We start from the raw sequence: 13288 nt of genomic DNA, 5'->3' as shown, positions 1-13288 counted from the left end.
TTGCTTTTTTATGGCCACACCGTAAAAAGTGCAACATATGAAAGTTCCCAGGTTAGGGGTCGAATTGGAGCTATAGCTGCCAGCCTACACCAGAACCACAGCAACATGGGATCCCAGCCATGTCTGCGACCTACACCACAGTTCACAGCAATGCCAGATCCTTAATCCACTGAGTGAGGCCAGGAATTGCACCCACATCCTCATGGATAGTAGTTGGGCTCGTTATCACTTATTTTGTTTATTTATATCCTCTCTCTTTTCTTCTCAGTGAACCTGACCAGAGCTTTGTCAATTTTGTTTATTCTTTCAAAGAACTAGCTCCTGGTTTTATTGATTTTTTTTCTATTTTTTAATCTCTATTTTATTTATTTCCTCTTTGATCTTTATTATTTTCTTTCTTCTGCTATCTCTAGGTTTTGTGTTATATATATACACACACACACATATTAACTCTTTTTCATATTCTTTTCCATTATAGATTATTATAAGATATTGAATATAGTTTCCTTGCTGCAAAGTAAATCGTTATTGCTTTCCAATGGAATTTTTTCAGGAATATTGTGAAAGTGGGCATCTTGTTTTTGTTCCTGGACCTTAATTGGTATGCTCCTACTGTTGATTGGTCAGATATAAGTGGACAATAATCAGATCATATATGAAAATAGACTTTTGACTCATATCCTCTGCAGCAACCAGTTCAGGATGCCAGACCACCACCTCTGTAGCATTTGGCCCAAACTGGTCAGGATTTAGTCAATAACTGCCAGATTCCTTAATTTTTGTCCCTGCTTCCAACTCAGGACCAGGCATAAAAAGCCAAATACACTCCCCAAACCAATGACAAGGTGTCCCTGCTTTTACTTAACCCACCTCCAGCTTCCTTCCCCATGCCATCAGCCTCGAGTTAGTGCACAAGCAAAGCCTTCTTGTCTTTTCACTATAAAACTTTCTTTCTTCCCTGTCAGGCTCCAAGTCTCTGCCAAACCCAAGTGATCGTGGCAGACTCCTTTGCTGTAATGAGCTCTGAATAGCCCCTCTTTCTTCTCATTTGGATGATATTTGATTATTTCTGCACACTGTTAAGTATATGTTTTTATTAATAGATTTTATGATGATTAATTAGCTATGAATTTCTAGAATGAGCCCTTCTTTGATCTTGCTGTAATGTTAGTTACTCAACACATGTTTCTTGAGTACCTACTATGAGCCAAGGACTGTGCTAGGCTTAAGTGAAATAGGAATAGCCCTCCAAAATGTGTCTCTTGCTCTTATAGAATTTATGGTCTAGAAGGGAAGACAGACAACTTAACAGATAAGTATACACACTTGGCTGTAGGGTGAAGGAGAAAAGAGCTTCAGGACACTGAGAAGGTGTGGGTGGTGGAGGGGAACCCAGAAGAGTGGCGTGTCTTGTAGGACAAGAGAATATAGCGTTTCCAATATGTCAAGAGCCATTGCGAGGTCAGGTTCCATGAGGTAAAGCCTGAGTATTATGTTCTTCTGTTTCTAACTATGTTTCCTCCTTAATTTTCTTCTATTGTTATGTCTCCCAGCTTCATCCTTTACATTTATGTTTAAGTGAGCTTTTACCAGTCCTTTTATAGCATGAATTGATTTCTGGTGTGACTTTAAATTTTCCAGAAATTTGAGATGAAAAGCTGCATATCAAATTCTTCCTAATATTTATTTTCTCCACCAGAAAACGGAAAATGAAATGCATTCCCTGCTGACTGTTGTCATTTACTTGACAGCACTGGTGTTGAATATCTAATATTGCTCTGCATCTCCTGCACCATCAGCTAGAACGGGCTCACTGTGTGATTGGCACCTGCTAATTAACTAATGTGGAAGGATGTTGTTGAAGTGGAAGAACGTTGTGAAATAATAGACCCGCTGTGCACAAATGCTAAAAGTAAAAGTAGATGCCAGTTTTATACCTGAAACTTAAGATACAATATCATTTATGACAAAGCAAAATGTAAAATTTATTAGCTCAAAGGTGCATAAACTTTCTAATTTTTATCAGGAAATTAATGGGTAAAGAACAATGAATCATATATGTGCAGTGCCCAGAAAGTGCTGGAAGAGACTGGGGTGGAGGACCAGGGAAGGAAACCCTCTTGTGGGGGAGGAGGACTCAGCAGCAACACTGCCCAAGGAGCGTGCCTCCTTCTCCCCGCAAGCCTGAAACCCTTGTCTGATTCCCTTCCAACTGTAACCCAGCACTTGCTGAATTATGCAGGGGATTTTATGAGCTGGCCCTGAGCTCGAGAGGTGGTCTCAAGGCCAGCATCCTAGATTTTCAGTCCTTTTCCTTCTCCTACCACCCAGCTCTAAGCTGGTGGGTTAACATTCAGGAGAAAATATGCATCAGTCACCCACTGGTCCTTTGTAATACCCTGAGCATTTATGGTAGGCAATGAGGGAGCTGGGAAAATGCTCAAGGAATGGCTCCTTCCCTTCAAGACCCATGAAAAGATATCCACATGGGAAACACATTGCAGAGTGAAATGCCAGCTGGGTGCCACCAAAGAGGGATGATCACAGGGAGGGCAGGGCAAGGGTTCTTGAGGAAGGAGGGACTGGAAGTGGCCTTGGTGGGACATGAGGATTTGGACAGGAGAAGAGGGGAGCAGGGATTCACTAGTTTTGGTCAAGACACCTGAGAGATTTACACTTTAGTTTGAACCTACCATAGTCAAGTCCTTGTGTGAAGGCTAGAATATAGGGCCTGTGAGAGGGAGGCTGTAGTCAGATTCCCAAGGTGCTTTCAAAATTGTTCTAGGTATTATTTGTTTAAATTAATCCTAAGCTCTTTTAGCTATCGCTGAGTAATCAATATATCTTCGGTGCATAAATCCCTTAAGTGTTAAACTTTTCCAGTCAGTGGTTCTTAATAACTGAGTTCATTCTATCTAAAACTTTTGCCACTCACATATGCAATTAGAGGCTCCTTTTGGTCACACAGAAATAGGTTTACATGTTGCTAAAAATCAGGGTCTCTGTTTAAACTAGAAAAGGGCATTTGCAGGAGTTCCTGTTGTGACTCAGCAGTAATGAACCCAACTAGTAACTAAGAGGATGTGGGTTCGATCCCTGGCCTTGTTCAGTGGGTTAAGGATCCAGCATTGCCATGAACTGTTGTGTAGGTCACAGACGCGGCTTGGATCCCACGTTGCTGTGGCTGTGGGGTGGGCCAGCATCTGTAGCTCTGATTCGACCCCTAGCCTGGAAACTAACATATGCCACAGTGCAGCCATAAAAAAGCAAAAAAAAAAAAAAGAGAAAAAGAAAGAAAGAAAAGGAAAGAAAAAGGGTATTGCCAGCTATGAAGCTATGAGACAAGTGGCCAGAATAAACCATACACTTGGAATAATTCAATACAATGTTCTTTAGCTATGGAATTAAGTAATTTGGTGCTAATCACAGGAGGATCCAGGAATCATTGTAGACTCAGGGGAGCTGGAGTAACTTTATTTTTAAGATACTCTCATAGATAAAGTTTTCTTAGGAAAATAAATGAGAGTGAATACCCTGAATCCAGGGTCCCTTCAGGTTTTCGGGAGAACAAATGTCATTCAGACATTAGCATCTGTCATATTTGAGAAGTCCCCAGCCTATGAGGTACTTTCAGATTCTATGAGTTAGTGGTTTCATGGAACAGAATCATGAATTAGCTAGTCATTCTCATCAAGTGAGGCCCTTGGTGTCTGGGAGGGGTGTGAGGATGAGGGCTTTAGATGAGTGTGGATGCCAGAGCTCCAGGACAGAGGATGCAGGATTGGGAGGGTAGATGCAGGAGAAACATGAAGGCAAGGTTGAGGGGTTGGCCTGGCACCTGTGTGGACACCCAGGGTTCTTAGGAAGGGCCTCTTGCCAGCCTGTGCAAGCAGGTTAGACATCTTTTAATGCAGCTGAAGGCATAGAGGTAAAGACCTGCATTGAGATAGCTCGGTAATTTTTAACCTCAGAGATGTTTGGCCATATTTCCTTCCTTCCTTCCTATCTATCTGGCATTTTATTAGAGTATAGTTGATTTACAATATTGTGCCAATTTCTGCTGTACAGTGAAGCAACCCAGCATACGTATATATACATTCCTTTTCTTATATTTTTTTCCATCAGGGCCTATCCCAAGAGACTAGATATAGTTCCCTGTGCTGTACCATAGGACCCTATTGTGTACCCCCCTTTTTTTTTTTGTCTTTTTAGGGCCGCACCATGGCATATGGAAGTTCCCGGGCTAGGGTTCAAATCCGAGCTGTGGTTGCTGGCCTACACCACAGCCACAACAATGCGGGATCCAAACCATATCTGTGACCTATACCACAGCTCACGTCAACGCCAGATCTTCAACCCACTGAGCGAGGCCAGAGATCAAACCTGTATCCTCAAGGATGCTACTCAGATTTGTTTCCACTGAGCCATGACAAGAGCTCCTGCTTACCCATTCTAAATGTAAGAGTTTGCATCTACTAACCCCAAACTCCCCGCCTATCTTCTATCCAACTCCCTCCCCCCACCCCTTGGCCACTGTAGGTCCCTTCTCTGTGTCTGGGAGTCTGTTTCTGTTTTGCATATTGGTTTATTTGTGTCATATATTAGATTCCACATATAAGTGGTAAGGTGTATTTTCATGTGGCTAAGAACCTAAAGTTCACAGCTACCTCTCTTTACACTTCAGTGCGTCCAGGATGGCATTGCTCCTTTCACCCTCCATGTTGTCCTATTTAAAAGAAGAATTTTCTCTAAGTACAATAGAAAAAAAAATTGTATTGGGAAAATAACAATAAAAAAACTTAAAAAATAAAAGAAGAATTTTAATTCAGTTGATGTGGTGTGACTTTGGTGATTAAGCATTGATCAATTTGGGGAAGAAGAAAAACCATTTCCCCACATCGGATTTCACAGATGTTTTTAATACTCCTCTTCCAGGATGTCTGCTTAGGTTGTGTCTGCTGAACCCTAGTGGAAGTAACCACATGTTTGTCTGATGTAAATGTAACATTTTCTGTAAGGAAGCCTCTGTGTAGGGAGGTTGCATTTAGATTTAGAGTGTTGTTTTTGAATCATTAATGACAGAAAGCACTTTCAAAGCCTGAAATTTCAGAGTGTGTTTCTTATATTCTCTGCTGCAACAGATTTTGAAAAAGTAATAGTATAATAAGGACACAGTGACCAATGCTGGGAATAGTGCCTGCATATTGATATTCCTAGAACATTAAACACTGAAAATAACTTATGGGGATGACTCCTTTAGAGGTTTGCTTATAATTAATGTAGGGCAATTCTTGGATATTTTGAAGAAGTGGTTATAATTTATGCAAAAATAATTCTTGGGCTTAATGAATTTGGATTTCTTTTAGAGATGTCAGGATGGAGTATTAAGAGGGCATTTGGCCAGAGGACTGGGAAATCCTAGAACATTATCCCAGATGTCTTTGAACATCTCTGAGGGAGATGACTGGCAGGCAAGCCAGTTTACCAATCAACTTAGAGGTCTGCTTTTTGCCTCATTTCCTATAGTAGTCTGGGTCTGGTGAGAGAAAGGAAGGGGGAAAAAAACCCAAAACAGCAACAAAAGGAATGGCTGAGCCCTTCCCAGGGGCTCAGGCCTCTGCAGCATTGTCGCTAGCCTTCTTCGTGGGGGAGGAAGATGGAAGGGAGCTCTGTGCACATGCCCACTGCCAGGTTGATGCCTGGGAAAGTTTTCATTCTGGAGAACACAGCCCTGGCATTACCCTTGAACTTCACTCTGTCTCTTTGGAGGAGGAGCATATTTCTTTGGGGAGAGGAATGAAAAGTACAGAATTAGGGGATGTTAACTTCCTTTGCTTGCCTTTGCCTCCTCACATTTATTCCTTCACTTCGGTGAAATGTATCATGTGTTAGCTTGTTTGCAGAGCGTTGCCTCAAGTTCCAATCCTCAGGTTCCATGGGGAGAGGAGAGGGGCGCACAGGCTGCCTCCTTTGCCCCCACTGTGGATGTTGTCAACTTTATGTAAATACCAGTCCAAGCCCTCCTTCCTTCCAAGAAACTGTATTTCCTAACTCCCTCTATGGGGAAATTCTGGATGGTGTGGAAGCAAATATGTCAAAACCTACATAGCATGTGGGAAAATGCGACATGGATGGTCTGGCAACGAACGTGAGGTCTGACCTCAAGTCACAAGACCTAACCAATTTTACCAACGACAGTCATCAGTGACCTAGAAACAACCCAGTCGGTGAACTTTTCTCAGGCTTTGACCTGCATCGGCCAGACACCCTTGATGCCCTTTTTCTGTTTCATTCTAGTCGCTCCCTGATATCTGTGGCATTAAGTTGTCCTGCATCTTCCTCTTTTATGTCAGCACCTTGGCTTCCATTCCCTATGAATCCCTGCCCTGTTGGGGGTCTGCTCACATCCGGTCTTTGACTCTGAGCCTCCTTCTCGCCTGCCCTTGGGAACTTTTTCTCTCTCTCCAGTCATTTGCCACCCCTCTTTCTCCAGTCTGACTGCTACCTGGTTTCTAGACCTTTGTCTCCATTGGTCTTTGGGCCTTGGCTTTTGGGTGTTATCTCAAAGTCAGCACATCTTAAAGGCTAATTTCTATTATAGTTCCTAGAAAACCTACTCACCCACTTTTTCCAGGGATGGTCTAGTTCCATTTCTTACTGTGGCTTTTTGGCTGCACCTTACTGTTGCCACGAAGTCACAAGTCACACTCGTTTAGTGATGTTTCTACCCCCTCCTTGTTTCCCACAACACTGCCACTAGGTTCTGGCATGACTGCAGAGGCCTCCCCTCTGGCCTTCTAGTCTTAATTCCCCACTGGTGGCTTGCAGAGGCTCTGAGGTATTGACAAAATCCGTGGACCTCAGAGTTAAATGCAGGTTCAGATCTCTCTATAACTCCTGCTTACTCTTTGACCTTGAACTTGTTACTTCAGTACCCCGGGTTTTTATTTTCACATCTAGAAAATGGAGATGTCAGCATCTGTCTCCTGGAGCTTTTAGAGCATTTGGGTGAAATATTGAAATATTAAATGTAAAAAGCCAAATAAAGGCCCAACGGGGAGCAGAAAGCAGGTGCTCAGTAAACACTGCTATTGTCCCAGTAGAGACCCACCCCCTGCTTCATTTAGCGTCCTCCAACCCTGCTCCATCTATCCCAGCTGATTTTCTTTAGCTCCACCTTTTAAAATTTAAGTGTAGTTTATATACAGTGAAATGGACAAACATCAGTTTTGAAAAATGCTCCTGTTCATGTGACCACCACCACCACTTGAACCACCTTGTTCAAGTAGAGAACATTTCTGCCACCCTGGATAATTCTGCCCTGTCCTTCCCTCAGAAGCAACTACTGTCTGTGCTGTTTGCAATCAACTTAGACGAGTTTTCTTTCAATGTATTCATACAACTGAGTTCATGGGCTTCTTTTGTTTCTTTTGTCTCTCAGATCTGTCTCTGAGATTGAACCGTGTTGTGGGATTCCATAGTTCATTCCTTTTTAATGCCGAGTAGTATTCCATTGTATGGAAGTATCTCAATTTGTTTATCCATTCCCTGTGGATGGACCACTTCTAGTTTGGGGCTATTTTGAATACAGGTCTAATGAGTCTTTATGTGGACATATGTTTTCACTTTACTTGGATGAGTACCTAAGAGTGGAATTGCCAGGTGATACCATAAAAATGTATTTAAATTTATAAAAAAAAAATCTGCCAACTGTTTCTCATCAGCGATGTTTGTGAGTGCTGGTCATCCCACATCCTTACTAACATTTGGTGTAGTCATTTTTTTTTTCATTATAAGTATTCCTGTTTGTGTGTGGTGATACCTCATTGTGGTTTCGATTTATGTTTTCCTGATAACTAATGATGTTGAGTGCCATTCATGTGCTTATTGACATATCTTTTGTAAACTAAGTGTTCTGGTCTATTATCCATTTCACAAATTGGGTATTTTAATTTGTTATTGAGTTTAGGAATTGTTTGTATATTCTGGATATAAGTTCTTTATTAGACATATAATTTATAAATGTTTTCACCTAATGTGAGGACAGAGGTCAAGGGTTTTATTCCCTCATATGGATAGTCAGTTTTAACATTCTCTTTTGTGGAAAATAACTTCCTTTTTCTTAAGAATTCCCTTGTTGAAAATCATTTGGCCTTATAGATGAGGGTCCCACCTCTGGCTCTGGAATTGGAAATATTTGCATGAACTCATTGTTCAAAAGATGTATAATCCTTATCTCTGTGCACGGAATCAATGACCCAGTAGCAATGAGTTTCCTAGCCATCAGACCATAGTATCTAAATGCCATTTCTTATTGAAAGAGCCCAGGACTCCTTGGAGAGGTAGCTTATGCCCAGTCTTGGACAGGAATTCATAAGATGAACATGGGACACATGTACTATCTTAACAGAAAGTAGGACACTTTCTAGGGACTCAGTGGCCAAAGATGGAACAGGTTTAGCATAAAAAAAAATAATGATTGAAGTCAATTAAAAACCATGTAATATATTTTTAAAAATCCATCATATCCCCAGTGATGCTCCAGAGTGAACTTATTAGTAACCTTGGTCATTTCTAGCTTCTCCTACCCACTCCCCACCTTGGTCACATTTGGGATTTACCAACACTCCAAAATCACTGTTATGAAAAGTGCTAAATGACAACAAAGAAATGTTTGCTTTGCTTTTCCTTTATAAACCATATTGTATGATAACCAAATAAGTTGACAAAGGAAGGTTCTTTATAGAAGAAAACCAGCTGAAAAAATACAGAAGGAATGACAGAATTTGAAATTTCCATATTGTCGTATGTAATGAAATAATGGAAGCAGACAATGGTCATTAATAGATAACGTTTTATGGGGAACTTTATAGTGGATGGGTTAGGCTAACAACCCCTGAACCCATGGATCCATTTTAACATCATAAAGAGTGGAACAACCAGGAGTTTCCATTGTGGCCCAGCAATAATGAACTTGACTAGTATTCATGAGGATGTAGGTTCGATCCCTGGCCTCGCTTAATGGGTTAAGGATCCAGTGTTGCCTTGAGCTGTGGTGTAGCTCATAGACGTGGCTTGAATCCCAAATTGCTGTGGCTGTGGCGTAGGCTGGCAGCTCTGATTCAACCCCTAGCCTGGGAAACTTCCATATGCCACTGGTGTGGCCCTAAAAAGAGAGAAAAAGAAAAAAAGAGTGTAACAACCAGACAGTTTATCCTTCCAAATATAATGCAACAAGAAATACGGATATCAAGCGCCAAGTATTATTGCCAAAATAATTGAACCTGAGTTAAATGGAGTCTCTAGGTCTCATTACCACTTTACAGAAAGCACAAGCATATAAAAACAACACTATAAGCACATCTTTGGGGAATGTTATAATTTGTCCATCTAATGGGATAAAAAATTACAGGTATGAAAGGGACTGTTAGAGGTTGAAGGAGACTTAAGAGGTGCAACCCAATGGAGTGTGTGGACCTGCTTTCTTGAGTCAAATGAACAAATTAAAAAAAAAAAAAAGTTTTACTCTAGCTGAGTTTTGAACACAGAAGGTATATTTAGTATGTTAAGAAGTATGTTAATTTAAGTTCCCTCTTTGGCCCAATGGGATTGGTGGCATCTCGGGAGTGCTGGAACACACGTTTGAGTCCTGGCCCAGCACAGTGGATTAAGGATCTAGTGTTGTTGCAGTGGCAACTTAGGTCACACCTACGGCTCGGAGCTGATCCCTGGCTTGGGAACTCCACATGCCACAGGGCGGCAAAATAAAATAAAAAATAAGGTATGTTAATTGTATTAAGAGGTAATGGCATTGTGGTTAGTTTAAAAAAATTATTTGTTAGACTTATAGAAGTATTTAAAGAGAAATAAGATGATGTCTGGAATTTTCTTTATAATACTAAAAGAATAAATGAGAATAAATAATATTGGTAAACTGTTGATAATTATTGAAGAGGGTCATAGGGATTCATTTTACTGAAATGTCTCATGACTTTGTTTTTATAATTGAAAGGGTGAACAACCAAAAATCATGTATTTTCATTCTAAGTGAAAGTTCTGGCCATGAAGGGCAGTGACTCTATAGCTGCGTTAGGCCATTGACATCACAGTAATGGGCTTTGCTGGCATTATCGCTGTTGTGGAGAAATATTTACGTCGGACTTCATTTCTAATCTCATATGAGCAGCTTTCCTGACAGCAGGTGACGTCCATGCATGAAGTCAGAGCTTGGTGTTTGTTGCCTGTTTTTTCACACAGCAGGTGGGAACGGCTTTCCAGCCCAGCAGGGATCTGATTGCAGTCAATGTTTGTTCCTTTCTTGAAGCCTGGATGAAAATCAAGGAGAGCACTGTTGTGCATCAGCTGTCTACATTACAGGACCCTGCTTTAGCTCGGCTCCCCAGGCCTTTTTACATCATGTCTCCATGCTTTACATCATTGGACTGTGCTTTGTCGCGTGACCCTGCTTTTTGTTTGAATCAGGCAGCATGTAGATGGTTGGTGTTCATGGGTCCACCTCCACTTTCTGAAGAGCCATGTCCTTCTCTCCTGTTCACAGAGCTGGGTCCACTGTGCCTGTGACCGTCAGCATGATGCATCACAAAATAACCATAAACTCCCCGAAGGAAAGCATCTTCTCTCGCAGCATGTGTTTACCAAATACCACATTCTAAAGCGCTCCTCCTCACTACCTGCAGCTCAGGAATGCCAAGTACTGATCCATAGTATATGCGTGAGTGATACATTCTAATTCAAAGGAGGAGGCCTGCTGGTGGAACACACATGTCCTAATAATTGCTCTTCTGTAGTGTGTGTCGTTGATGATTTGTGCCATGAAACCTTGTCATTTGAAAGAGAAATTTTGCCAATAATTCATTCTGCCTTCCTTTTCAGTATATTTATTTTCAGCTTTGTGGCTTGTGCCAGCTTTCTTGCCGCAAGAAGTAAAGCTCTGAATAGTGCTCTGTAATTTTGGTTTCCCTCTGCCTTTAGTGACAAAATTAATTACTTTTGTAGTCTAATTACTTTGCACTTGTCTGGGAAAACTAGATTGGTTTACTGGAAATGACAATGAGCATTGTTTGGAAAAGATATCAAAGCTTGGATGACTGTGCTTGGCAGAGTTTCCATCCAGTTGATCATCTGAGAACTGGGGACAAATGGATTGCAGGTCCAATAAATAAATGGATAGCATGTCAAGCTTACAACACGTGTCATAACTCCTTACCATGTTTTTTCCCCATCTGCTTGTGGAAAATGTTTATATTTGAAGACTTACTTTTTCTAGAACGTTTAGATGATCTATTAATGCTGAAGGACCCCTTCCCTGTTTGAATTTATAATGTTTCGTGTCTTTTCACCATGGTTACATATGAATCACTTTGCTTAGAATTTTTTTTTTTTTCATCTGAATCACCTTGGAAATTCAAAGTGTAATGCTGCATAACAATAGCAACTTAAATGGAAAGGCTAACTTAAATGTATTTGTTGTAACAAACTACATCAAACTAAAAGCTGATGAAGACCAATCACTGAGAACATGAGGTGTGCAGAGACGAAATGATAGCACCTGGCAGTTTCTCAGTTTCACAGTGCTTAAAATTATAATCTTACCTTTCAGGATTTGGGGAATGCCTGTGGAAAAAAAATCATTTTATTGCTTGATCCTCTTGAGATAACCCAGTTACTTGTCAATCTATGATAGATCCCCACCCAGGCTCCCCTGTGGCCCTTGAGCCATACCATGAAGAATTGTGCCTTCAAGCAGAGACCTGAGGACAGGGTGCTTCTCATACAACATGTTTTCTTCCAGTGTCATTGTCTTTCATTCCTGTGAACCTTGGCCATGTGGGAGAGTGTTTCTCAAAGTGTAATTTGGGGAACCCTTCCATCAAAATCACTTGGGGGAGCCTTTTAACAGGTATATTCCTAGCTCCCACCCCAGGCTCCTGTGCAGACACTGAGTACTTTAAAAAAAACTTTCCCAAGTATGTCTGGTACAGATGCAATTGAAGGAATTTCTGTACATAGTATACCTATGCCTGTTCTCTTGGGTTTAAGTGATACGTTATTTTTATAATTTATGATGAATATTTTACCCTTTCTCCTTTTTTACCCTCAGGACTAGTCCATCATGTCTGTAACCTATTCACTGAAACTGCCACACTGTGCTTGGATGTGGACAATAAAAACAATGACGAGACGGCAGCCGCCCTGCTCTTTTCCCTGCTTGAAATTTTGCACAGCATGCTGACGTATACATCTGGGGTCGTGAGGCTGGCTCTGCAGGTAGAGGCCCTTTCCCTGCACCTCAAACAGCCCCACCCACGTCACACTTCCCTTTCATCCTCTTCTCTCTCGTTTTCCTCAGTGTGTCTTTATTTTGAAAAAAGGCCATATGATTCTATAGAGAGATACTATCTTATAAGACACAGCCATCTTGGGGTGACCCAGTGTCAAGGAGAAAGAATTTGAACCCAAAATCTGAAAAGAAAGCAGGAGAGGCCCAAGCAGACTTGGTACCAGTTAGGGAACTGCTCATGACGCAGGGGATCATTCGTGCTGTGGGGCTGGCCAAGCAGTGTGCATTCTTTCTTATCCAGAGATCATGCTCCAGTCCACTCCCAAAAGGATGGATTAGCTAGCTAGGGGCAGTGGATTGAGATTTTAGGTGCACGCACACACACACACACACACACACACACACACACACACACACGCGCGCGCACATAAGGTGTATGTGCATAGATAAGGCACACATATGTACATATGCATCGTTAATGCATAAACCCGCGTAATTGCTTTCCCTTATGACCAGTAATGTGGAATTGCAGGGTGGTTTTGAACACTAGAGATATATTTAGTGGCTATGGAAAAGTCAGGTTGCCCCAGACTGTGCCCTGGATTTACTTGGCATCATGCTCTAAGAAAGAAATGCCATGTGGGTTTATTGAGTGCTTTTCTTTCTTTCTTTTTCTTTTTAGGGCCGCACTTGTGGCATATGAAAGTTCCCAAATTGGAGCTACAGCTGCTGGCCTACGCCACAGCCGCAGCAATGTGGGATCCAAGCCACGTCTGCGACCTACACCACAGCTCTCTACGAAGCCTTAACCCACTGAGCAAGGCCAGGGATCGAACCCGCATCCTCATGGATACTAGTTAGATTCATTTTCTGGGAACTGCAGGTTTATTGAGTACTTTCCGTGGTGGGTGGTATGTAACACCACCTGCCTCTTTCCTTTTCTGTTTTCTCTAACTGAGGCAGCTGATACTTAGATCATGTTAAAGC

At 41.6% G+C, this 13288-nt stretch overlaps 1 protein-coding gene across 3 annotated transcripts in view; it reads left to right on the top strand.

Annotated features, from left to right (window-relative positions):
• ULK4 (unc-51 like kinase 4) overlaps positions 1-13288 on the top strand; it is a 521416-nt gene that overhangs the window by 324395 nt on the left and 183733 nt on the right. For all 3 annotated transcript variants that reach the window (XM_047770666.1, XM_047770657.1, XM_047770675.1), the window contains one exon: positions 12122-12288. In XM_047770666.1, coding sequence (XP_047626622.1) covers positions 12122-12288 — 167 coding nt within the window. The remainder of the gene's footprint in view (positions 1-12121; positions 12289-13288) is intronic.

The sequence above is a fragment of the Phacochoerus africanus genome, chromosome 1 (genome assembly GCF_016906955.1).
Source record: "Phacochoerus africanus isolate WHEZ1 chromosome 1, ROS_Pafr_v1, whole genome shotgun sequence".
Taxonomy (NCBI): Eukaryota; Metazoa; Chordata; class Mammalia; order Artiodactyla; family Suidae; genus Phacochoerus; species Phacochoerus africanus.
The sequence above is the reverse complement of the archived record's forward strand: the minus strand, read 5'-3'. Positions and strand labels throughout refer to the sequence as shown.